Source organism: Lissotriton helveticus, chromosome 9 (genome assembly GCF_964261635.1).
Source record: "Lissotriton helveticus chromosome 9, aLisHel1.1, whole genome shotgun sequence".
Lineage (NCBI taxonomy): Eukaryota > Metazoa > Chordata > Amphibia > Caudata > Salamandridae > Lissotriton > Lissotriton helveticus.
In genome coordinates, this window is record NC_136070.1 from 495149920 (window position 1) to 495174115 (window position 24196).

The 24196-nt window shown below is 46.6% G+C and overlaps 1 protein-coding gene across 2 annotated transcripts in view; it reads right to left on the reverse strand.

Moving 5' to 3' along the window:
- Positions 1-24196, reverse strand: part of HIF1A (hypoxia inducible factor 1 subunit alpha) — a 273305-nt gene that overhangs the window by 110338 nt on the left and 138771 nt on the right. For both annotated transcript variants that reach the window (XM_078660334.1, XM_078660333.1), the window contains exons 9-10: positions 19472-19689; positions 15871-16151 (exon numbers count right to left, since the gene is read on the reverse strand). In XM_078660334.1, the coding sequence (XP_078516460.1) occupies positions 15871-16151; positions 19472-19689 (499 nt within the window). The remainder of the gene's footprint in view (positions 1-15870; positions 16152-19471; positions 19690-24196) is intronic.

Consider the following 24196-nt stretch of genomic DNA (forward strand, 5'->3'; position numbering starts at 1 on the left):
ATTCCCCACCAAACTGGAACACTATGACTTCTTCTGGTGTTACGAGTACTGACTGCAGCGCGGGAGGTCTCATGCCAGAGAATGACGAGCCAAGCTCAGTTTTATCCGATAGCTCTGTGCAGAGCGGCTACGTTGTGCTGGTGCCCGCTGGGTATAAATCCTGTGGTAGGGAAGAGGAACTTTAATCGTTGTGTCTGTGAAGGCCAGGCTGGAGATTGCGACATTTGTAAACCCATGTGCACTAAAAGAAGATGAGGGATGACAACACCGTAGTGGGCAAAAGCACAAGAGAAACAAGAATCAAAACAAGCATTGGCATAGCCAATAGGTCTCGCCTTTAGGAGGTGTAAATAGTTTTGCGGTATATGTAGAGTCCATAAGTTATAATTTGCAAAGTGTTCTGTAAATGAAATATAAGTACCCACCTGTAGCAGTTTACTGTTTTACTGTTGTGATGTTGAAGGCCTATTAAAGGGAGTTTGTTTAGGCTACTACTATTATGCATTAATAACAGTAAAAACAAAATGGGCTCAGTCATTTTTTTTGCTTTCAAAAAGCAAATATACCTTTATTATACACACACTATTAAATACTATGGTGTAATTTCTAAATATGTGCAATACGCAGATGGAATCACATTTGGTGACAATCTGAAATAATATTTTATTATGACAAATTACTATCATAACAACATGCAGGGCAAAGCTATTGGCTTTATGAAGGGGTTACCATATTAGAATATAAAGCAAGGCAATTGTTTTTGTGAAGGGGTCACCGCATTTACTAACTGTAAGGGCAGAGAAAGAGGCCCATTACGTAGAGGGGAAAGAAGAAGCAGACTGTTTTAAAAAAGAAACGGACAGGCTGAAAGGAAATAGTAACAGAGGGTGTCTCACGGCGTGGAGATAGGGGGTTCAGGCAAAGGAAAGAAGAGGGCAGAGAAAGAGGCCCATTACGTAGAGGGATGAGAAGAAGAGGACTATTACATTATTTTCTTTTTTTTTAAACGGACTGGCTGAAAGGAAATAGGAAGAGAGGGTGTCTCACGGCGAGGAGACAGGGGCCCATTATGTAGAGGGGAGAGAAGAAGCGGTCTGTTTTTAAAAAGAAACGGACAGGCTGAAAGGAAATAGGAAGAGAGGGTGTCTCGCAGCGTTGAGACAGGGGGTGCATGCGAAGGAAAGAAGAGGGCAGAGAAAGGGGCCCATTACATAGAGGGGAGAGAAGAAGAGGACTGTTTAAAAAAAACAAAAAAACAGACAGACTGAAAGGAAATAGGAAGAGGGGGTGTCTCACGGCGTGAAGACAGGGGTTTTATGCAAAGGAAAGAGGGCAGGGAAAGGGGCCCATTACGTAGAGTTGAGATAAGAAGCGGAGGTCACAAGTTTGTAAGATAAGGGAAAGCTAAGAAAACAGAAAGCCTGGATCTATAATTTATAATTTGTAACATGATCCAAGAATGCAAAGAATTCAGCTGGCACCTTGCGCTCACATCCGAGACCCAAAGGCCATGGGAGTGCACGTTTACAGAAAAGGCGGGACATGCACCAGACTTTGGCCATTTGCATGCTTTCATTATTGAAAGCCACACGCAAAGGCCAATAAAATGTGACACGCAAAAACTTTAAGACAGTGTTGAGTGTTTCCAAGAGGCCCTCTCATAGAGCAGCACATGCGCGCTGCGCTAGGTTCTACCTAAAAACGAAGTCTGTTCTATTACAGGGCAGTTGTATCTGACATCCATCGTCTGCACAACCTAGCAGAATCCAGGGCACCACAGTAGGAATAGACAGGGAAGTAACCCTAATCGATGCTAAATTTACAATAAAAAGAATTTTTAGAAATACCGTTGGCCCTCTGAAGTAGTGCTCGTCAAGTTCACTGCCTCGTCACCATCTGTCCCCTAATAGCCCGTGCAGTGTTCCCACTGGCCAGAAGCCTCCAAATAGGGTACTGTTTTTTTATTTTTATAAATCAAGATGCTTAGTCTCGCGGGATTCCAATATGATAAAGTTGTCACTGCCCGATGGAGTACCCGACTTCAAATGGCCATCAAAATGACTAGCTAGTACCCCCGGTGGAGCTGCTCAGGCCATCAACATCTTTGGTATTTACGATGGGTTAATGCCACCACTGGCATACCTCTTTTTCTGTTGTGAGGCGATGAACAACGCAAAGGGTAAGGGAAATAAATCAACATGAAGTAACATAAGAGGGGCTCCACACGTTGTAATGAATACTTTGAGTATATAATGCAACGCAATTGGAGACTGAGTTACTGCTCCGTATACCCCACCGTTAGGAGCCTTTAGAGGCATGCTAGTGCTATGAATAAGGGCTTATGGGTCCTACTCGTTGCTTGGCACCCTAGAGAGGCAGAACTACAAATGGTATATGGTCTGAGGATGTGGACTTATAGAGGGTACTGAGAATCCCACAAAATAAAGCCAATTTTTCCCCATACGTGATCTCCTCTTGGCAATTAATTTGCCTTACGTATAGGAGGGAAGGACAGGATCAGGCTGGAACTTAAATGCATCCAAATTATTGGACTGGACTGAAATCAGGTGTGTGCAGCAGCCAGAGCAGCTGACCGGCGCATGGGTCTCACGGTTCGATTCCCAGCACCGGAGCCAGATCAGCTCAGCATCATGCAACTCTGGGGAATAGCGCACTTAATCTCCTCAACAGCCCCCAGCGCCTTGAGACCCTTACAAATACTGGGTTATTATTGTGTAATTTATTCTTCCACCAAAACACACTCATTGAGCAGCACGTAACCATCTGTAATGAGCCAGAGCTATCGGGGCTCTGATGTGTGGAGAGTTTAGGAAGAGTTGGATTAGCCTAGTATCATCTAGATCTCTTTTAAAAAATAATAATATCTTTATTGCATTTTATATGTTGTTGATATATTCAACAAAAGGAACACATGGGGCACAATCAGGCACCGGATGCATGTACATTGGGGAATCATCCCCCAATCCCCCCCAATTCGACAGAACCCCACAGCCGGATGAGCCCAAATGCTCAATCAGTTAAGACAAAACACTAGTCAGCAGATTTGTCAAGAGCATGGGGTTTGCTTTTGTGTGTCATTTCTGTGGACAGTTCAACAGATGCCTCAAGTGTATTCACAATCGACCTTGAGCTTCATCAATCAACCATAAAAATGATAGACCCTCATGGCCAACGTGTGTGTGATATATATCTATATATCAGAACACTCCGCTGTCGCTGCTGCTGCTGCTTTGGCACTTCAATATCTAGAAGAAAGGAGCACGGACCACATCTCTGCACGTTCAATTCTTTTTATTTTCTTAAGATATATCTCAAGATTGCTTGCGCGAATATATGAGTACTCGGAATAATGCCTCACAACAAATGAAGAATTCACCCTCAAAGATGCCTCAGAAGCGGGTCCAACACTTGGCTATCCAGTATACCAACCGAAGTTCAGGGCCTTGCTGCAACTGCCAAGAGGGGGGAAAACCTGCTTGCGTATTGTCTAATAATAAATTATCTAAAATAAAGGCTGGACGCTCAAGGGGGACGGTCATCTGCCCCTGCCTCAAATTGTTCCAGGTAAGTGTCCCAACATTCCAATGGATCCAGGCCCTCTCCTCTTGTGCACAGTCATTTGTGCACCAGAAGCTTGGCAGTCGCACAGAAGAGAATGTCTGCCTGCCAACGCTTCAATGGGGGTGCCACGGTGGACTTCCTTGGCATAGTAATGCAACGTTTAGCTAAAAGGAGTGCTAACTTCTGAAATCTCAATAGACCTTTTATTTTTTTGTTATAAGCCCTGTATCCAGCCAGTACCTAAGCAGGTACAGTAGAATCAAACTACTTGTCACAGCCGATACCACCTGTGACACCTGCTCCCAAAAAGGGACTAATCAGCATGCAGAACCACACCATGTGAAGGAAGTCAGCATCAGCGGAGCTGCACCTCGGACATGTGCTAGAAGCACCAGGAAACATCTTGTTAATCCTGAGAAGGGTGAGATATGCACGGTACAGGAAGTGAAATTGAATGAGGCGAAACAGCGAGTTTCGTGTTCCCCGTTTTACCAATTGAAAGCATCGGCCCCACTGTTTGTCTGTTATAGCAGTGCCGAGCGCCAATTTCTACCAATCCCGTAAGTGTGCATGTTCCACAGCTGGCCTGCCTCGTAACGAGGAGTATAAGTGTGTGATGGCACTCGTGGTGTACCCCCGTGCCCCCCCTACCCCCTCCACCCCAGTCAAGGCTGCCTCGAGAGGTGCCCTAGTGGGAGGCTGTTCCCGGTGAGATCTCCAGGTCACTGATCAGATCCCGTAAAGCTGAATACAGCAAGGACTGCTCCGGTCCCAGCCCATGGTCCAACTCAAAACAGAATTCCTCCTCATTCAACACATCCGCCCAAATTACGATTTCAGTGCATTCCAGTCCTAGACCAGATGCGCGGTCCTCAAGCCTGCGCATTCTGGTATGGCCCAAATCGGGAGACTGGATACATACGGCATATGGTGCTGCCCCATCGCCTGCGTACCATTAACGGTAGGGCTACAAAGAAATAGAAAAGTTGTGGTAATACCAACATTTTTGCAATGGTTTGGTTGCCCATTGAGGAAAAGGATAGTTTTGTCCAGAAGGGGAGGGACCAGAGACAGTCATCGCCTTTCCTACATTACCCTCTGGCAAATAATACGGGTCATAATACACCTGCACTCCCAGATATTTAATGGAGTTAAACCTACAATTCAGTTCCGTGCACGGCAGTGTGTCCCGACGGTCCTAAGGGATAAGCAGCAGCAGAAATCAACAGGATTTATCCAGTTAACATGGAGGCCCGATAGGGCTCCAAATGCAATCAGTAGCCATGATCTCTGGGAGCACTGTTGAATCAGCTCTCTAGTAAATCAACGAGTCGTCCGCATGAAGGAACACTATTTGGAGGTGTCATAGCACCACAAGATCCCTCCGCAGCACATAGCCTCCAAACCATATACGCCAAGGGTTCCACCGTCCGGGTGAACAACAGCGGCAAGAGGGGGCAGCCCTATCTTGTACCTCTGGCCACTAGGAAAGAATCAGACATTACGCCGCCCGTGTGCACCCTGGCAGTTGGATTGGTGTACAGTAACACTATCCAGCGCAAGAAGGGAGAAACAAACCACATGTGCGTCAGCACTGTCATCAGGTAATGCCAGCCCCAAAGTGTCAAATGCCTTTTCTATGTCATGCAAGGTAGTCCATACGTCCTTTCTAGTACGTCTTGCCCAGTCTATAACATTTAATACCCGCCGAAAGTTCATAAAGGTATTACACCCGGGTATAAAGCAGTTTTGGTCAGAATACCCCGAAGAGGGAACTACTGTAGTCAGATGGTTATCCAAAGAACCTTATAATCCAGATTCAAGATGGACAGGTCGATAGGATGTTAGTTTGAGGAGATCCCGCCATAGTTTGAGAAGGACTACAATCATTGCTTCCCTCATAGAAGTCGGTAAGGTCCTACTAGCTAAAGCACATTCATACACCTGAAGGAGGCGCAGGGCCATTCTGCTACTGTAATGGGCATAGAATTCAATTGGGAACCCGTCGGTACCTGGAACCTTCTCTTAAGCTATCTGGGCTACCGCCTCCTGTACTTCTTACTATGTGATTGGGGTATTTAGTGCTTGTCGCTGGAGGGGGTTAATTGAAGAAGTATGGACATGTGCCATATATGCAGTAAGCACATCTGGATGAATCACAGAATGCTCTCTGTACAGACCCCATAGTTTTGAAATTCCCCATAGATATCCACCTGCGTGTCTAATATCTGCCTGACTGCTGTTGGATCACGGTGATGAGATTTCTGGGGTCTCTAAGCATAGCAGCCACGCCAGTAGACGACTCGCCTTATTCCCATATTGTTTGCGTTGTTGTTGTGTATATATCTTAAAATCAAATTTGAATAGCCGACTGACTAATTGCCTGTATTTTTTTCTCAAGTCCTAAGAGTCTGAAATTGGTCATGATCCGTCAGACAGGCTAGCTCCAACCCTCTCAAGCAACCCTCCTTAAAAGTCACTTCATCATTCAGCCCCTCAGGTACCAAATATGCTTTTTTCATACATGAGCCACGCAACGTAACTTTGAATGCATTCCATTCAACCAACACATTTGATCCCGTCCCTTCGATGTCCTGGAGGTAAGTATCAATGGCCTCGCCGATCTGAGGGAGGAACGAATAGTTTTCTTACCTGTCGGTGTAGTTTTGCAGCTTGAAGATCTTTCTGGATTCACTATGCTGTGCATTATTCCGCGGTCTTGTGGTTGGGTCCGGATTCGTAGTCTTTTCTTTGTTTTTTTTTTTTTTTTCTCTTTGCCCAGGTGGGCGTCGGCGTCACACCCCCTTTGGGTGTATTTCCGGTGACGTCGGCATGCTTCCTGCGGAAGCTCCCACTCTTGGGCGCCATCTTCGGGTTCTTTTTTTCCGTGTTTCTTTCGTTTCCGAAGTAATGGCAATGTTCTTCTTAGTTTGTATTTACCGCTTTGTATTTTCAAAGTCTATTCTTTAGTTAACCACCTCTTCTCTCTCCAGCCTCATCTTTCTGGCGGAGGTGGGTGGGTTCGCTAGTGAATCCAGAAAGATCTTCAAGCTGCAAAACTACACCGACAGGTAAGAAAACTATTCGTTTTGCAGCGTGAATCTTTCTGGATTCACTATGCTGTGCATAGATTTTGTAGCGGTTTCTCATCTCTGTGGCGGCTGGGTGGAAGATGAGCGTTGGGTGTTGAATATGTGCTGTAGCACCTTCTGTCCCACTTGAGCTTCCTTGTTCATTTGTATGTCCACACAGTAGTGCTTCGTGAACGTGTGCACCGAAGCCCATGTTGCCGCCAGGCATATGTCCTCTATGGGTGTGTTAGCCAGGAAGGCTATTGTAGCGCCCTTCTTCCTGGTGGAGTGGGCACGTGTCCCCTCAGCCAGTTCCTGTCCTGCCCGTTTGTGGCAGAGTTGGATTGTTTGTGCGATCCATCGTGCAATGGTCCTTTTGGTTACTGCTTTGCCCATGAAGCTGTTTGCGAAGGACACAAAAAACTGTTTCGTTTTCCTGTGCCCCTTTGTCCTTTCAATGTAGTGCATGACTGCCCTTCTGGCGTCCAGGGTGTGCAGAGCTCTCTCTGCGCTGGTTGTGGGTTTTTGGAAAAAACTCGGTATCTGTATAGACTGGTTCATGTGAAAATTGGATACCACCTTCGGCATGAAGTGTGGGTCAGTCCTCATCACAACTCTATCGTTGTGTATTTGTATGTATGGTTCTTGTAGCGTCAGCGCTTGAAGCTCGCTTACTCTGCGTAAGGACGTTATCGCAACCAGGAAGGCTGTTTTCATAGTTAGCATCTTTAGGGAGGCCTTGTGAAGTGGTTCAAAGGGCTCTTTCATGAGTTCCGTTAGGACTGTGTTCAAGTTCCATGCAGGTGGCGGCACCCGCTTGGGTGGTGCGATCCTTTTCGCTCCTTCTAGGAATCTCTTCACCACCTGTGATGTGAAGAAGCTCCTGCACGTTTCTCCCCTTGTGTAGGCTACTATCGCTGCCAAGTGAACTCTTAACGAGGATGAGCTAAGGTTCTTCTCCAGTAAGTGCGTCAGGTACCTTAGCACTGTGGAGTCCCTCTTCATCTTATTGTGGAGTCTTTCCTGTCTGCACCATATTGTGAATCTTTTCCATTTCGCAACGTAGCACTTTCGAGTGCTGGGCCTTCGTGCCTCCCGAAGTACCCTCAGGGTGCTTTCTGGTAGTCTCAAATGTGCGAACTCTATGTCCTCAGGAGCCACGCTACTAGGCTCATGCTCTCTGGCTCTGGATGCAGTACCTCTCCGTTCTGCATGGACAGTAGATCTTTCCTCCTGCTGAATCTGTGGGGTGCACACTGTGTCATCTCCATGATCTGCGAGTACCAGGTCTGCCTCGCCCACTGCGGTGCGACCAGTATCAGTGTCATGTTGCTCGCTCTGCACTTGCTCAGTACTCTGTGCATCAGTGGTATCGGGGGAAAGGCGTAGGCAAATGTCCTTGACCAATCTATCCATAGGGCATTCCCCAGTGTCCCCTCCTCGGGCTGCCTGGATGCGAAGTTTTGGCATTTTGCATTCTGGCGTGTGGCAAACAGGTCCACCGATGGTGTCCCCCACCTGTCGAACAGGTATCTTGTCTCCTGAGCATTGAGCTCCCACTCGTGGGATGCCGATGTCTGCCTGCTGAGCCAATCGGCTTGTATGTTGTCCTTCCCTGGTAGGTGTATGGCTAGCAGGTCTATCTTGAGAGGGATGGCCCATCTCCATATCTCCTGCGCCAGCGTTGAAAGCGGTGCGGACTGTGTGCCCCCCTGCTTGTTGATGTAGAACATCGCAGTGGTGTTGTCTGTTTGTATCAATACCCTGTGCTTGTACAGTCTTGTTTGAAAGGCCTTCAGTGCAAGGAAGATTGTCTTCAATTCTAAGTAATTGATGTGCTTTGTGGCATCCGTCGGTGTCCACAGTCCCCTCACCTTGAGCTCCTCCATGTGAGCGCCCCATCCCTTCAGGGATGCGTCTGTGGTGATGGTCACTGTTGGCGTTGGGGGCGTTAGAGGCTTTCCCCTTGCTATGTTCTCCATGGTCCACCATGTCATCTCCTTCTGCACTGCGTGCGTTACAACCACTAGATCCTCCCAACTGCCTGTAGCTTGTGACCATTGCTCCTGTAGCCATTCTTGAATGGGTCTCATGTGGAGTCGTACATTCGGTACCAGGTGGATGCATGATGCCATCATCCCCATGATCTTGCTCGCCGTCCTCACTGTCCGAGCTTGTCCCTTCCGGTAGAGGCGAGTTTCCTTCACCAGCGCCCTCGCCCTCTTCTCGCTGGGGAACACCTTGCCCTGTAAGGTGTTGATCTGTGCTCCCAGGAAGATCTTCACTTGTTCCGGCTCCATTGATGATTTCTTCCAATGGATGGAGAACCCCAGGTTTATGAGCGTGCTGGTCACTGTATGTGCGTGCAGCTTGCATTTCTGGTATGAGTTTGCTTTCACCAGCCAGTCGTCCAGGTAAGGGTATACATGTATTCCCTGCCTTCTTAGGTGCGCTGCGACTGCTGCGAGGCACTTTGTGAAAACTCTTGGTGCCGATTTTAGACCGAAGGCCAGTGTCGTGAACTGGTAGTGGCTTTCTCCGACGGTGAACCTGAGCATGTGCTTGTGCTTCCTGTTCATTGGGATGTGCAGGTATGCGTCTTTGAGGTCTATAGTGACCATGAAGTCCCCGGTCTGCAACTGTGGGAGCACCTCTTGCAGGGAGGTCATTTTGAATTTTTGCGTTCTTATGAATTTGTTCACGAACCGTAAATCGAGAATGGGCCTCATTGTCTCGTCTACTTTTGGTACCAGGAAGTATGTTGAGTATACTCCTGTGTTTCTTTCCTTGAAGGGTACCCTTTCTATGGCCTGCTTCTGCAGGAGTTCTTTTGCTTCTTCCTGAAGGCACTGCAGCTGCTTGCTTGCTAGCGGCTTTCTTCTTGGTTTTCTGTTTGTTGGCCTCGCCTCCAACTCTATGCAGTATCCGAATTGGATAATGTTGAGGATCCATTTGTCTGATGTGATTCCTCTCCACTCCTGGAGGTGGAATCTTAATCTTCCTCCCACTGGTGTCCTGTGGTCGTAGGTGTCTAGTTTGTCTTGACCCATCTGTACGTGCTGCCCCCTGGGATCTTTTTTGTGGGTGGGCACACGGATTTTTTTGAAGTCACTTGGAGGTGGGCTGCTGGCCCCCTCTTCTATTTTGTCCCCGTCCATTTCTCCCTCGAAAGGACTGGCCTCTTTGTTGGTACTGCCAGGGCTGTTTCTGATGGCCCTGCTGACCCTGCGAGTCTGCCTGGTGCGTTTGCTGGAAAGCCTGGTGTGATGTACCTGGCTGGTTTCCGCCTCTTCCGCCGGGCCTCCGTGACGGGGTGCCCCTCTTGTTCCCTCTGAACTGCAATGCTCCCATGGATCTTGCTGTTTCGTTATCCTTCTTAAGTTGGCTGAGTTGCTCATCAACTGTTTGTCCGAAAAGCGTACTGCCGTTGAATGGTGTGTTCAGGATGCTGTGTTGCACCTCCGGTTTGAAACCGGATATCCTGAGCCAGGCGTGTCTCCTTTCCGTGACGCCCATCATCATGAGCCTGCTGGCGGTGTCTGCCCCATCCAGGGCCGTCTTAAGGCAAGAATTTGCAGCATTCTTCCCCTCTTCAATTAGCTTTTCGGCTTTCTGCTTGGCATCCTGGGGCAAGTCCTTCACCAACTGCCCCAGTCCCTCCATGATTTGGTACATGTGTCTGTTTACCAGGGCGTTGGAATTAGCCATGCGCCAGTGGGTCGCGGCATTCCGTTCGATCCTTCTGCCCACCAGATCCATCCTTTTGCTCTCTTTATCCGGTGGCGGGCCCGAGGTAGTGGGTACGTTAGCCCTCCTCCTTGCTGTGGCCGTGATAATGGAGTCTGCGGAGACCGTGCCCTGAATGTAGGCCGGGTCCTTTGCGGCATGCTTGTACTTCTTCTCAGTTCTGGGAGTTACTGCCTTGCATGTTGCGGGCTCCCTGAAAGCTTCCTTCCCCTGAGCCAAGACGCTCTCGAGCATCGGGAGGAACTGGCTCCTCGTTTGTGTTGGGAGCAATGTTTCCAGAAGGAAGTCTGCTTTCTGCTTCTCTTCGTCGAGCTTGAGCTTGAAAGCTGCTGCGGCAGATTGTATCACCGCGTTGTAGGCCCCGATGTCGTCCGGCGGCGAGGGCCTCGAGGGGTAGGTGTCGACCACCTCCTCCGGGCTGTCGGTGTCGACATCGATGTAATCTACCTCCTGAAGGTCATAGGGCGCCGACTCTGTGTCTGTCCTGCCCTCATCTTCCTCCCCATAGCTGTAGCTCTCGTGGGGATTCTCGTACTCCTCCTGGTCGTCGAACACCTCGACGTCCTGGTCTTGCTCGGTGACTTCGGCGACCTCTTCTTCTTCCTCCTCGACCGCCTCCAGCACTGGTGGCTTGGTCTTGTGAGGGATCGTGAAGGCCTTCATCCTTGCGTCGAAATCTTTTTTCCGCTGCATGAAGTTCTCCATTTCTGCCTCGAGGCGCCTTCTTTTCTTTTCCATCTCGTCCGCGTGTTCCGCGTCGGATGGTTCCGCCGCTCTCTTCGACGGATGGCTCGTCGCCGTGCCTCTCGGAGTCGAAGTTTTCGACGTCGAACCGGATATCGGGTCTCTGGTCGTCGTCGACAGTTTCGGGTCTTTCTCCCTCGTCGATCGATCCTTTTCGGGGACGATTTTCGACGTCTTCTGCTGATCAGCAGCTCTCGGCGCCGGGGACTCCTTCTCTGAGGATCCGCTGGGCCTGGGAGTAGTCGCGGACGCCGCCTTTTTTGGCGTCGGCGCTTTCGGGGTCTTGCCCTCGATTTTTCGAGACTCAGAGTCTCTCGGGTTCTTGGGGGCCGAAGAGTCTCCTACCTTGTCAGAAGTCTTCGTGTAATCGGTCTCTACGACCGTGTAGCTGTCGTCTTCGGCGGCAGCGTTGTCTTCTTCCTCGGAGGACATCCCCAGCTCGTAGAGCGACGGGGTCGGGGCCTTCCCCTGCAGGGCGGCGTGTGCTACCCTCTGCCTCTCTCTCACACGAAGGGTCTTCGGGGTGAAGGCGGAACAGGCGTTGCAGTCTCCGCTTTCGTGGTCCACCGGTAGGCAAAGGTTGCATACCGGGTGCTGGTCCTTCTGCGCGTACTTGTGGTGGCAGTTACGGCAGAACTTGAACGGCGTGTTGTCCATCCTCGAGCGTCCAGGGCCTCTCTGGTCGCGTGTTCGTCGACGGTCGTCGAAGATCTGGATGGAAAACGCCTTATCTTTGCTTGTCTTTCGTCGGTGAAGTCCCCTGGAGTCTTCAGATGACTTCTCCTCGTCTTTTCTGTATTTTCTTTCTTCTTTCTCCAAAAATGTCTGGAGCCCAAACGGGAACGATCCAGACCCGACCGCGGAAAAAAAGAATCTGAAGATGGCGCCCAAGAGTGGGAGCTTCCGCAGGAAGCATGCCGACGTCACCGGAAATACACCCAAAGGGGGTGTGACGCCGACGCCCACCTGGGCAAAGAGAAAAAAAAAAAAAAAAACAAAGAAAAGACTACGAATCCGGACCCAACCACAAGACCGCGGAATAATGCACAGCATAGTGAATCCAGAAAGATTCACGCTGCAAAACCTCATATTAGCTAAAGCGGTACAAAAGGGGGTGGTGATGGACGGAGCATCTGAACCAATCAAACACTCACACCCAGTCAACAGATCTGGGTTTAATCCATCACCGTTCTTTAGCCCACACTGCCACCCCAGTTCAGACATGGCCATATGCAAATCAGTCTGACCCTGTGCCTCATGGGAACAGTCCAGCCCGAACTGACAAGCCATGCCTTCCCTGGACCGGAAACAAGCTTCCGAGGACCGGTTTCTGGCATTTCAGCCGTCTTCAGCCCGGCTTGCTTGAATCCAGTGGCAAAGTGAGCAAGGGACTCACATCTGAGCATACCCTGCCAGCTTATGGCGAACAAAGCGGTACAAAAGGGGGTGGTGATGGACGGAGCATCTGAACCAATCAAACACTCACACCCAGTCAACAGATCTGGGTTTAATCCATCACCGTTCTTTAGCCCACACCGCCACCCCAGTTCAGACATGGCCATATGCAAATCAGTCTGACCCTGGGCCTCATGGGAACAGTCCAGCACGAACTGCCAAGCCATGCCTTCCCTGGACCGGAAACAAGCTTCCTAGGACCGGTTTCTGGCATTTCAGCCGTCTTCAGCAGGCTTGCTTGAATCCAGTGGCAAAGTGAGCAAGGTACTCACGTCTGAGCATACCCTGCCAACTTATGGCGAACAAAGCGGTAGTTGTTTGCCATAAGTTGGCAGGGTATGCTCAGAAGTGAGTCCCTAGCTCACTTTGCCACTGGATTCAAGCAAGCCTGGCTGAGACGGCTGTAATGCCAGAAACCGGTCCTAGGAAGCTTGAATCCGGTCCAGGGAAGGCATGGCTTGGCAGTTCGGGCTGGACTGTTCCCATGAGGCACAGGGTCAGACTGATTTGCATATGGCCATGTCTGAACTGGGGTGGCAGAGTGGGCTAAAGAACGGTGATGGATTAAACCCAGATCTTTTGACTGGGGGTGAGTGTTTGATTTGTTCAAACGCTCCGTCCATCATCCCCTTTTCTATCGCTTCATATTAGCTAAGGTATCAGTGTTTAAGCACCAAGCAGGAATCTTCGGTCTGAACCCCCCCCACTTCAGTGAAACCAGTAAGGGATTGTGGTCAGGCAGGGTCTTGTCCAAATACTATGCTTGTGTGCAGTGTAATCATCACTGAAGGAGTGAAGACCATATCTAGTCAGGGATGAAGTTTCTGTAAGATTGAGTAATGGGAATATTCCCTGTTGGTGGGATGCAACTAGCGACAAATGTCCGCCACTTGTAAATCATGAGACCACGTGTTCAGGTGTTGTGTGACGGAGAATGGGTGTGCCCCTGGAAAGGGGTGGATCTCTCCATCGCTAGATCAAGCACCCATTGTAGTCCCCGCACCAAAGTTTGTGCCGCTGGGAGCAGGATCGGTGTTCGGGTCGGGTATAATGCAGATTGCCCCGCAGTTGGGGCGTAAACTGCTACACGTGACAAGTGTATTCCATCAAGCATCCCCAGCAAATAAAAACAAGCATTTACAATGCAACAGTTTCGCCTTTGCAAAAGTTAGAGCTATTGGCATTGTAAATGACAACATTTTTATTTATGTGTTGGTTTTGAAAACAGATAAATAAATGGCATTGTCATTTACATTGCCAATAGCGTAATCTCTCGCAAATGTGAGACCTATTGTACCCTACTGGACGAGCTCAGCAGACAGCAATTACTACCACACACACACACACACCCAAAAAAAATAAAAAAGCACCGCCCACCGCCGCATGACATGGGCAAAAAGGGAAAAATTCTCGGGAACGCCCACGAATCTGCTCCGGCAATGACGGACAGATGTCTGTTCCAATGGCTAGCCTCCATTTATGGAGCTAGCCAATGGAACAGAGAGGCGGAACAAAGCCACACAGTGTAAGACATAAGATTTCGCCTGCGCGAAAGACTGCTGCGCAGCTTTCGACAGGCGAAACCTAAAAATGGCTATGCCAAATAGGCCAAGGAATAACCAGCCCCTATAACACACTAAAGGATTCACCTTGTCTGATAAGGAAGTATATTTGCGGAATATTCATACAGCAAACAAAGATTTATACAAGTATAATTTCCCTTATCTATTAGAAATGCTGCAAAATTATCTATATCAATAGAGGAGGTTGAAAAAAATGTTGGTTTAGCAGGATGAACTGAACGTAAATTATGTTTTTACTGCTGCTTTAAGAAGCTCAAACAGTCCCTCTGGAGTTTCCTGTTGAGCTCTCTAAGTAAATATGGTTCAGGGACGTCGCATTCAACTGGCTTAACAAATCCCCATGCATACTTTAACCAGTACTCTTCAGTATAATCTATGAAGGTGCCCTGGATGTCTCAATTTAGATCTTTTTGGCAGGCCAACGGAAACCAGGCATTAGAACTGATTTGCAAGCCCAAATGAAAACCCGGCCTAGTTTACTGAAGAGAAGAAGCATTCCTCTGATTCTCCCTCCACTGTGACCTTCTGTGGATCTCTACAAAACATCATAGAACTCTTAAGAACCCAGTGGAATCGTTCCCAAAAACTAGATCATAATGGATGAAGAACGACTGTTGGCACTATCGGTATGGCATCTTTACCAACACCTCCAACTCCTATTGTGGAAAATCCAGATTTTCCCCCAGAAACCATCGATCTGTATTCCTCACTGGGAGCTGTGACTGGGCGATGGGCTGCCCCCCCAATTGCTAAGGGTACACTAAATAGCTTTGATATATAAAGGAAGAATTCTAGCGCTCAGAACGGAGCAATTTTTGTTTTAAACAATGTTCACACTAGGCTAGAAAGGACTCAACGAAGAAGAGAGGGTATTACTAAAATTAAGGCCTTTTTTCAACCAGAAACTGGTGTTGAAGAAGGTATAAGGCAAAGGAGGTGAGACAGCCACCTCATCGCCTTCGATACAGAAGCAAACTCATCTAATGCTCCCAATATAATGAATAAATGAGCCTCCTCTGGAGGCATCTTATGCCAGTGAGGCTACAAACAATAGCTGAACCAGTTGAAACATTCTGGAAAGAAGTTCTTTTGAAAAAAGATATTGCTTGTACACAGCTTTTATATGAACAGCTGATAGTTCTGCTTGAGAACATTGACCGAGACAATGTGTACTCTATTACATCACTTTGAGGTAGACTGATGAAGCAACTGCTTTTGGAGGCCAATCTAGCCATGGCAAAGAAGATCTCCTAGTTCCACTGCCCCAAATCACAAAAAATATTGCTGTGGTAGTCCAAACCCAGGAACCTTATGTCATGAAGAAGCTTACCGTCATAGTCCCCCGTAACTGGCAACTTTGATAAGATTTGAAGTAGTTCCACACCTGTGTAAAATGGATTTTGGCAGCAGGACTAGGTCATTAGGAGCCAAGATTGTTAATGACTTCTAAAGTTTGCAATGTGAATTTTTAAACGAGGCATGGCTTAAGTGAATCGGATCCAAGTGTTTTATGGAAAACTAATGAGTTGGTTGCCAGTGGTGCACAGTGTTACACTGGAATATATATGAACATTATTTTACAGTTACATTTATCAAATTGCATTTGAATTCAAAGATATTGTACCTGTTATAGAGTAACGTCTTTCACACGTTATCTAGTACTTTTTAATTATTTTACTGCAACTTACCTCAGGCGTACTGCGGCTGGTGTTTGAATCTGAAGGGCTGCCTGGTTGCTTGTTTAACTGAGGGATAGCAAAAGAAAGTTCTAAACTTTCCTTGCTTGGCTCGGTCTTCACCACCACCACCTCTCTGTTAAGCGCAGGGTCTGTATTACTCAGTAGGGGCTTTGAAGCTTCTGATGCCGATGGAGACATTGGAATCCCCAATCTCTGTAATTGTTCATTTGAAGTATGAAGCATTACATCATTATACAGAGGAGCATCATCACTCTGCTGCTCCTCAGATTCTGGGGGGGAAAAGTAGCTGTCATTAGATTAGATGCAATTTGGAGAACAACAGATTCATGTAAATGTTTTTAATCAATCATAAAACAGAAGCAAGCGAGGAAGAGCAACCGGCTAAACTACTTTGAAGAAAAACAATATTCTGGACATTGGGTGTAGTTCACCTCAAGAGGTACTGGTTTGCTTCTAGCAATTGGCCCCAATGTTTAGCATGAACCTGAAACTTTCTGTCACGTGTATTAATGCCACAACAGCTTTGTACATTGCCTTATCCTAATTTAATGAATGGCACAGGATGTTCTGATTCATCACAGAGACACGGCTAAAGGCTTTGCTTTACTAACCTGTTGCCTACAAAGTCACAGGAGTTCAACTTTTACCACGGTCAGGTACAAATAGGGGTAGGAAAGATGTTGTGTTATTGCAGGTGAAGTATTGTTTTATCTATCCAGAGGATACTGTGTGCAAAATGGTAAAGAATATCTGCTACCCCAACTGTAAGCCAAAAGAAGGCATCTCCTCGGTTTGTGATGCCTGTGGTCATGGGCTACAGCACACAACTTACTATCATAGAAGTCAACCAACATAGTGTGTTCTAGATCCACAATTGTGCAAAAAAGAGAAATTCCAAAAAAGGTTCAGAATGAGGTTGCATGAATAGACACTATTGGTTTGACAGTGGTGCAGTGGCGTAATGAACCTTGCGGGGGGGCCTCCTGCGAACTACATAAAGGGGCCCCCCTTCCTGACTTACTCAGGAGCTCCCAGGCCAAGGTACTGCGCAGAGGGGGCCCCCTGGAGCTCAGGCCCCACGTGCTGCGGGGGCCTTTGTTACCCCATTGCAGAAACCTGGAGATATGCTTTCTGATCTTGGTTTGTTATGCATAGTTTCTGATATGACACAGACGTTAGTTGCAATAAACATACTTGGTCGTGTAATGTTTTCTCAAATAAGTCAGCAGGAATTTTTAATAAGCATCCAAGAGCAACCGTAACATTCATTTGTTCGGCAATATAGCACTTGGCTAACTTTCTATTATATCAGACTATTTAATTATGGAAATCTTAGAAAGCCATTATAATATTTGGTTACTTTGCCCAATTATGAAGCCTGTACAATGAAATCAGATTCCAATTGCAAGTATTTCCTACTTCCTAATTATAATTTACAGATGTACCTAGAAATTTGGAAAATATGTCATTTTATTATGGAGTCACTAGCCACTTTAATTCCTGTTGCACGTTAAGGCATCATGCCAACATCTATATTAGGAATTGAGTTAAACTTTTAAAATATGTAGCTGAAAATATTTAGGGAGCCAAAAGGATCCTTACTGCAGGAAACTGAGAATCCCATGGTGCACAAAGATAGTCTTCCAATGTTTGAAAATGTGTTTTTTTATTTTTGAAATGTAGTCTCTCCTGTTTATATAGTGTTATATTCTAAATCCTGTACGACTACGTATTAAACTGTTTCAAATAAATTCCTTTACACTCAGGTAGAAAGCAAAATGTTGTTTTTCAAGAATGCAACAATTTCCACCTACAACAAGTTGTATCTTAAGGATCCACAAAGCATAGAGTGAGGCTTAGCTAAACATAGAACATGCTAATGGACATGCCATTTACAATTAAATCATTTTACCAACCCATTTACAATGGAAACAAATGACACTGGTTAGGTAGTGTTCTATACAACAACGATATATAATTAGGACCAATCCAATTATCAACATAGCAGTAAAATGTTCGCTGTAAAATAGAATCTAATATTGCATTTTGTTTAGAAGTCTGAAATGCATTTCCTTTTTTTGTGGAGTCACTGTCTAAAAATTAAACAGCAAACTAATACAATTTTGACATTACATGTGCTTTCTCAAATTTCGTTAATTTACACTGTGCAACTGAGGGCTAACAATCTCATCAAATATAACCCATACACACCAGTGAATAAAATTAAATGGCAGATAGCTGCGTGCTTCTACTCATATTTCCACAACTCCTAGCCTCATCAACTGTGGGAATGATAAGTCTAGAATACCCTAGTGTGTTATCACCAGAAATAACCTTCACCGAAAGCTTACCAGTCCCATTTGACAAGATAAGCCGTTCCATTGTAGTCACTGCATATTATCCATGTTGTTGGTTCAAGCTTGGGTAATATTTTCTACTGCAGTCCATTTTGTGCATCCTTTCTAGTTTTGCAGTCCAAGATAGCACCATGGTTGCTTCCTTTTATTAATCGCAATATCTTCCAGACACTGATGAATTTCAGTCCATTCTATTGTTAACTTCCATTAGTTCATTGCTATTGCCACAAATGTTCAATAATTATCTTTTTTTCTCAGTTTGCTTTCATTGCCTCACAGTATAGCAATAATTAATTGTAATGCTATTTTGATCTTAGCATCTATCACAAGGTGAACATTGTCTGGCCTGCTACCCATACATCGCAAGCAAATTAAATGTCTTTTGCGTTTGTTTATTCTAATCAGTATATGCAGTAGATTCGAGAAAAAAATTGCTTCCCTGAGGCATAAAATGCAAAGTAATTTTAAGCGTACTTTCTCTCTTTCACAGACGTTTGTAAATATGTTTCTGCACAGTTACTAATATCAATTCTTCTGACATCAGATCCAAGTTTAAATTCTTTCAGAAAAGACCCATGAAACCCAGATCCTTCTGAATAAATTAGCTCTGAACCTGCCTGCAGCACACAAGCTAGAGCTGTCTGGCATGGGGAAAGTCATAAAGCAGAGTAAAAGTCCTTATCTTAAGGATGAAACGCAAAACATAATACAGCGCAAATCAGATTCTTTCATTATTCCATCTTATGGTGTTTTCTTCTCCGTACTTCAATTGTGCCACATACACAAAGTGCTGAAAGTCACATTTTATGTTACCTAGACATCTGAGTAAACGATGGTGAATGAGCCCTTTGTATCCATAAGGCCTCTAAGAAATTTAATTCAAATATAGGTGTACAAAAATACTGTAAGATGTCCACAGACAAATGTTGCGTTGAATCCCCCTAAACAGCCTTAGTTAACAGAACTGTCTTGACAGCTTGCCTAGAGGCAAATGCTAGAGAGAAACAGATGGGGTAGCTGTTGGGAAGGCACGCTGTCTGGTCACACAATGGCACTCTATACTTTACGCAGATGCAATAGCGCTTCATTCTTTACACTAAGGTACACGATTTTGGTTTCGTCTATTCATTTGTAAAATAATAAAAACTCAGACAATACCAAACACGAAATAACTAAATAGGACAACTAAAAACTAGTAAGGTATTGTAATTGCGAGTTCTCGCACCACCCACCATTTGTGCAGAAATCATCCAAAGGAATAATCACATCTCCAGCATCTGGTGCCAACATAGTTAAAGCATCTGGTTCTCCCTTTAATATTTCAAACAGGTTTGTGGCTTCCTTTTCAGATTCGATCACAGGCGCCATCTCAACATCAGGCACCTCTTCTTTTTTCAGCATGCTTTCGGTTTGCCCAAGGGAGAAGATTAACTCTTTCTGGACTATTCCACTGCAAGAAATATAAATCTTAGGTTACCCAGCTATGCAATTTAATGTAACAGGCAACATATAACAATTGCCTTTAAATTGGTATTAAGCTGCAACAATATATAATATATTAAATGTAAAAGCAGAGATTAACGTAATTGAAAATATCCATGTGAATGTGTAGCAGAAGCCTAACCACAAATCAAATTTAATTGCAAGATACAACAAAGGGGCAGAGAGGTTAACAATGCAAGGAGCTAATTTGTAAATATAGAAGGCAATCTTATAGTAGTTCAGTAATAATGAGTTAGCCAAGCTAGTAAACCGCAGGGTTTCATTTAAACACGGGCACAATAGTGGAGGCAGGTGGAGCAAGGCTGCAAATAAATAACTACCACAAAGGGTTGGGGATTTGTTTGATGGCCCTAGTGGCAACGTTAATGGCGACATCATGGTGTTCTAGGTTCTCCATTGTCTCAGGTGTGACAATTAAAGACTTCCAAATTAGCATAATCTTATCAGTTTTACAACTTGCAAAGATTATAGTTTCAGAATGTATGCCTAAACAATAACACCAATATATACAATAGGGGTTACCCATAGGCCCAAGAGGGCAAGGGTTCTAATAAGACTCATGCAACAGTTCAAATAAATTTGTTTCCAAGTAAAGATTTAATTAATTGTACAATACTTTGAGAAGTGTATTGTAATGTCCAACAAGTCAATAAACTATTATGTGGTCAAAGTTCATCAGAAATACTTTTATTGTATTTTTTTCATATTGTAATTGGCAGCACCAACATATACAGAAAAATGAGGGCTTAATGTGTAGGGTGAACACAGTGCATGAAAAACGGATGTGGACGGTGCAAAGTAGTGATCAGAAGAAAAGGAGAAAACTGAAAACAATGTAATAATTTTACGTTTGCAGATAATTGCAACAGATGACAGTTCTTAATTATTTCATTCTACAACGTACAATTAACGAAAGAAATCATTTTCAGTCAATTCATACAGCATATGAATGCTTACTTTTAATTAGTTACATATAGCGTGAAAAAATGTTTTTTTCAAACAGGGAAATGTTGGAAAACATGAAGCAAAATAATGGACTATACAGTGCGTCTTTGGTTAAAAAACAACAATTTTGATGAGGCAGTCAAAAAGGTAGGAATGTGAAAAAACACTGCTTTGGTAAAAAAAAAACTGTCTGTAGGCTTTAAAGATTTGTTTAGGTTGCTGCCCACAAGGTCTGGTTAACAATGGACCCCCAACTGTAGCTAATTAATGTTCTTGCGCTTAGTATAATTTTCAGGCTTTGCCCGATTTCCGTTAGAAAGTATTGAACAAAGGGGAGAGAAACAGGAAGGGGGGTCTGGAGATTAGTTTGTGGCTGCCATTATCTGAATGCACTACCGCCATGCTTATAGACGTATTACCTAGAGGAAGGGGTACTTCCAATTTTTTTCAAGGGGACAAAAGTTAGTTTTAGGGTTCAACAGTTGCATTGATAATGGAGGGGAGCAATCATTGAAGCAAAGATTGATAGCATAAAAAATTTATATCCTCTTCTGAAAAACACTCAATGCATGATAGTTAGGAATGTTCTTTCATAAATGCTCAAGAGATCTGATTCTCAGATGATTTTTTCTGTAAGCATCAACAGGATTATGCATTGCACAAAGGTAAATTAGCTTAATGGAGGTACTTGATATATTCCCCGAAGATGTTCTACTGCATTAGCAACAAATGGTATTTTGTTTAGTAAAGGTCACCTACCACAATGGCTCAGTGTCCAGACCCAAAAGACAATTACAAAGGTGAACATTTTTTTAAAGTTACAATGGCGAATTTGAAAGTAGTTCTCACCAGTCATGCTGGTATAAAGAAACAAGCATTGGAAATGCAATAGGTCTCGCATTAGAAAAGTTGGAGTTATTGGTCTTGTAAATGACATATTTTATTTATTTGTTGGTTTTTAAAATTGCTAAATTGATGGCTTTGTCATTTACAATGCCAATAGTTATAACTTTCGCGAATGTGACACCTATAGCATTTGGAATGCAACATGTTTTGTATTTACGTCACTTAGATGGCAGCTCTGGTCGTTAGGCCACATCTCTAGAGAGCAGGAGAGTGCAGCAGGGGAGAGAAGCACAGCAATGCAATAGGTCTCGCATTAGGAAAGTTTGAGCTATTGGTATTGTAAAGGACACATTTTTTATTTATGTGCTTGTTTTGAAAATAGCGAAATTAATAGCTTTGTTATTTACAATGCCAATAGTTTTATCTTTCGCAAATGTGACACCTATTGTAACACAATATGTGTTGTGAGGGTGAGTGAGGGTGAGGGTGAGGGGTTGAGGGTGAGTGAGGGTGAGGGGTTGAGGGTGAGTGAGGGTGAGGGGTTGAGGGTGAGTGAGGGTGAGGGGTTGAGGGTGAGTGAGGGTGAGGGGTTGAGGGTGAGTGAGGGTGAGGGGTTGAGCGTGGGTGAGGGTGAGTGAGGGTGAGTGAGGGTGAGGGGGTGAGGGTGAGTGAGGGTGAGGGGTTGAGGGTGAGTGAGGGTGAGGGGTTGAGGGTGAGTGAGGGTGAGGGGTTGAGGGTGAGTGAGGGTGAGTGAGGGTGAGGGGTTGAGGGTGAGTGAGGGTGAGTGAGGGTGAGGGGTTGAGGGTGAGTGAGGGTGAGTGAGGGTGAGTGAGGGTGAGTGAGGGTGAGTGAGGGGTTGAGGGTGGGTGAGGGGTTGAGGGGTTGAGGGTGAGGGGTTGAGGGGTTGAGGGTGAGGGGTTGAGGGTGAGTGAGGGTGAGTGTGAGTGAGGGTGAGTGAGGGTGAGGGTGGGTGAGGGTGAGGGTGAGTGTGAGTGAGGGTGAGTGAGGGTGGGTGAGGGTGAGTGAGGGTGAGGGGTTGAGGGTGAGTGAGGGTGAGGGGTTGAGGGTGAGTGAGGGTGAGGGTGGGTGAGTGAGTGAGGGAGGGAGGGTGAGGGTGAGTGAGGGTGAGTGAGGGTGAGTGAGGGTGAGTGAGGGTGAGTGAGGGTGAGTGAGGGTGAGTGAGGGTGAGTGAGTGAGGGTGAGTGAGGGTGAGGGGTTGAGGGTGAGTGAGGGTGAGGGTGAGTGAGGGGTTGAGGGTGAGTGAGGGTGAGGGCGTGAGGGTGGGTTGAGGGTGGGTGAGGGGTTGAGGGTGGGTGAGGGGTTGAGGGTGGGTGAGGGGTTGAGGTGAGTGAGGGTGAGGGGTTGAGGGTGAGTGAGGGTGAGGGGTTGAGGGTGAGTGAGGGTGAGGGGTTGAGGGTGAGTGAGGGTGAGGGTGAGTGAGGGTGAGGGGGTGAGGGTGAGTGAGGGTGAGTGAGGGTGAGTGAGGGTGAGGGGTTGAGGGTGAGTGAGGGTGAGGGGTTGAGGGAGGGTGAGGGGTTGAGGGAGGGTGAGGGTGAGGGTGAGGGAGGGTGAGGGGTTGAGGGTGAGTGAGGGTGAGGGTGAGTGAGGGTGAGTGAGGGTGAGGGGTTGAGGGTGGGTGAGTGAGAGTGAGGGTGAGTGAGGGTGAGTGAGGGGTTGAGGGTGAGGGGTTGAGGGTGAGTGAGGGTGAGGGGTTGAGGGTGAGTGAGGGTGAGGGGTTGAGGGTGAGGTTGAGGGGTTGAGGGTGAGTGAGGTTGAGGGGTTGAGGGTGAGTGAGGGTGAGTGAGGGTGGGTGAGGGGTTGAGGGTGAGTGAGGGTGAGTGAGGGTGAATGAGGGTGAGGGTGAGTGAGGGTGAATGAGGGTGAGTGAGGGTGAGGGTGAGTGAGGGTGAGTGAGGGTGAGGGGTTGAGGGTGAGTGAGGGTGAGTGAGGGTGAGTGAGGGTGAGGGGTTGAGGGTGAGTGAGGGTGAGGGTGAGTGAGGGTGAGGGTGAGTGAGGGTGAGGGGTTGAGGGTAAGGGGTGAGGGTGAGTGAGGGTGAGTGAGGGTGAGGGGTTGAGGGTGAGTGAGGGTGAGGGGTTGAGGGTGAGTGAGGTAACCTGGCATGGTAACCTGAAAAAAATGTGGGTGTGAGCCATGTGAAGGGGTCTGCGGTGAGTGAGAGACACGAAAAGGCAGAAGTTGGGAAGGAGAGGCTGCGGGTAAGGGTGTGCACGAAAGTGAATGTGCACAAATGGGGCCATGCGGTGGGCGACCAAAGCAGAAGCGGCTGGCAGAATAAGCGGGCCAAGGCCGAGAGTCCACTGGGTGCACGCGTCCTACCCGGAAATGACTGGGGGATAGGTCGGGAATGGCATGGTAACCTGAAAAAAAGGTGGGTGTGAGCCATGTGAAGGGGTCTGCGGTGAGCGCGAGACCCGAAAAGGCAGAAGTGGGGAAGGAGAGGCTGCGGGTAAGGGTATGCACGAAAGTAAAATGTGCACAAATAGGGCCATGCGGTGGGCGAACAAAGCAGAAGCGTCTGGCAGGATGGTGGTGCCGGAATAAGCTGTGCACATGTCAGGCCATGCTTCGAGTAACTTATAGAGATGCGGCTGACAGGATAGTAGGGTTGAGAGCAAAAGCGCCGAAGGGGCGCCTGTGTATA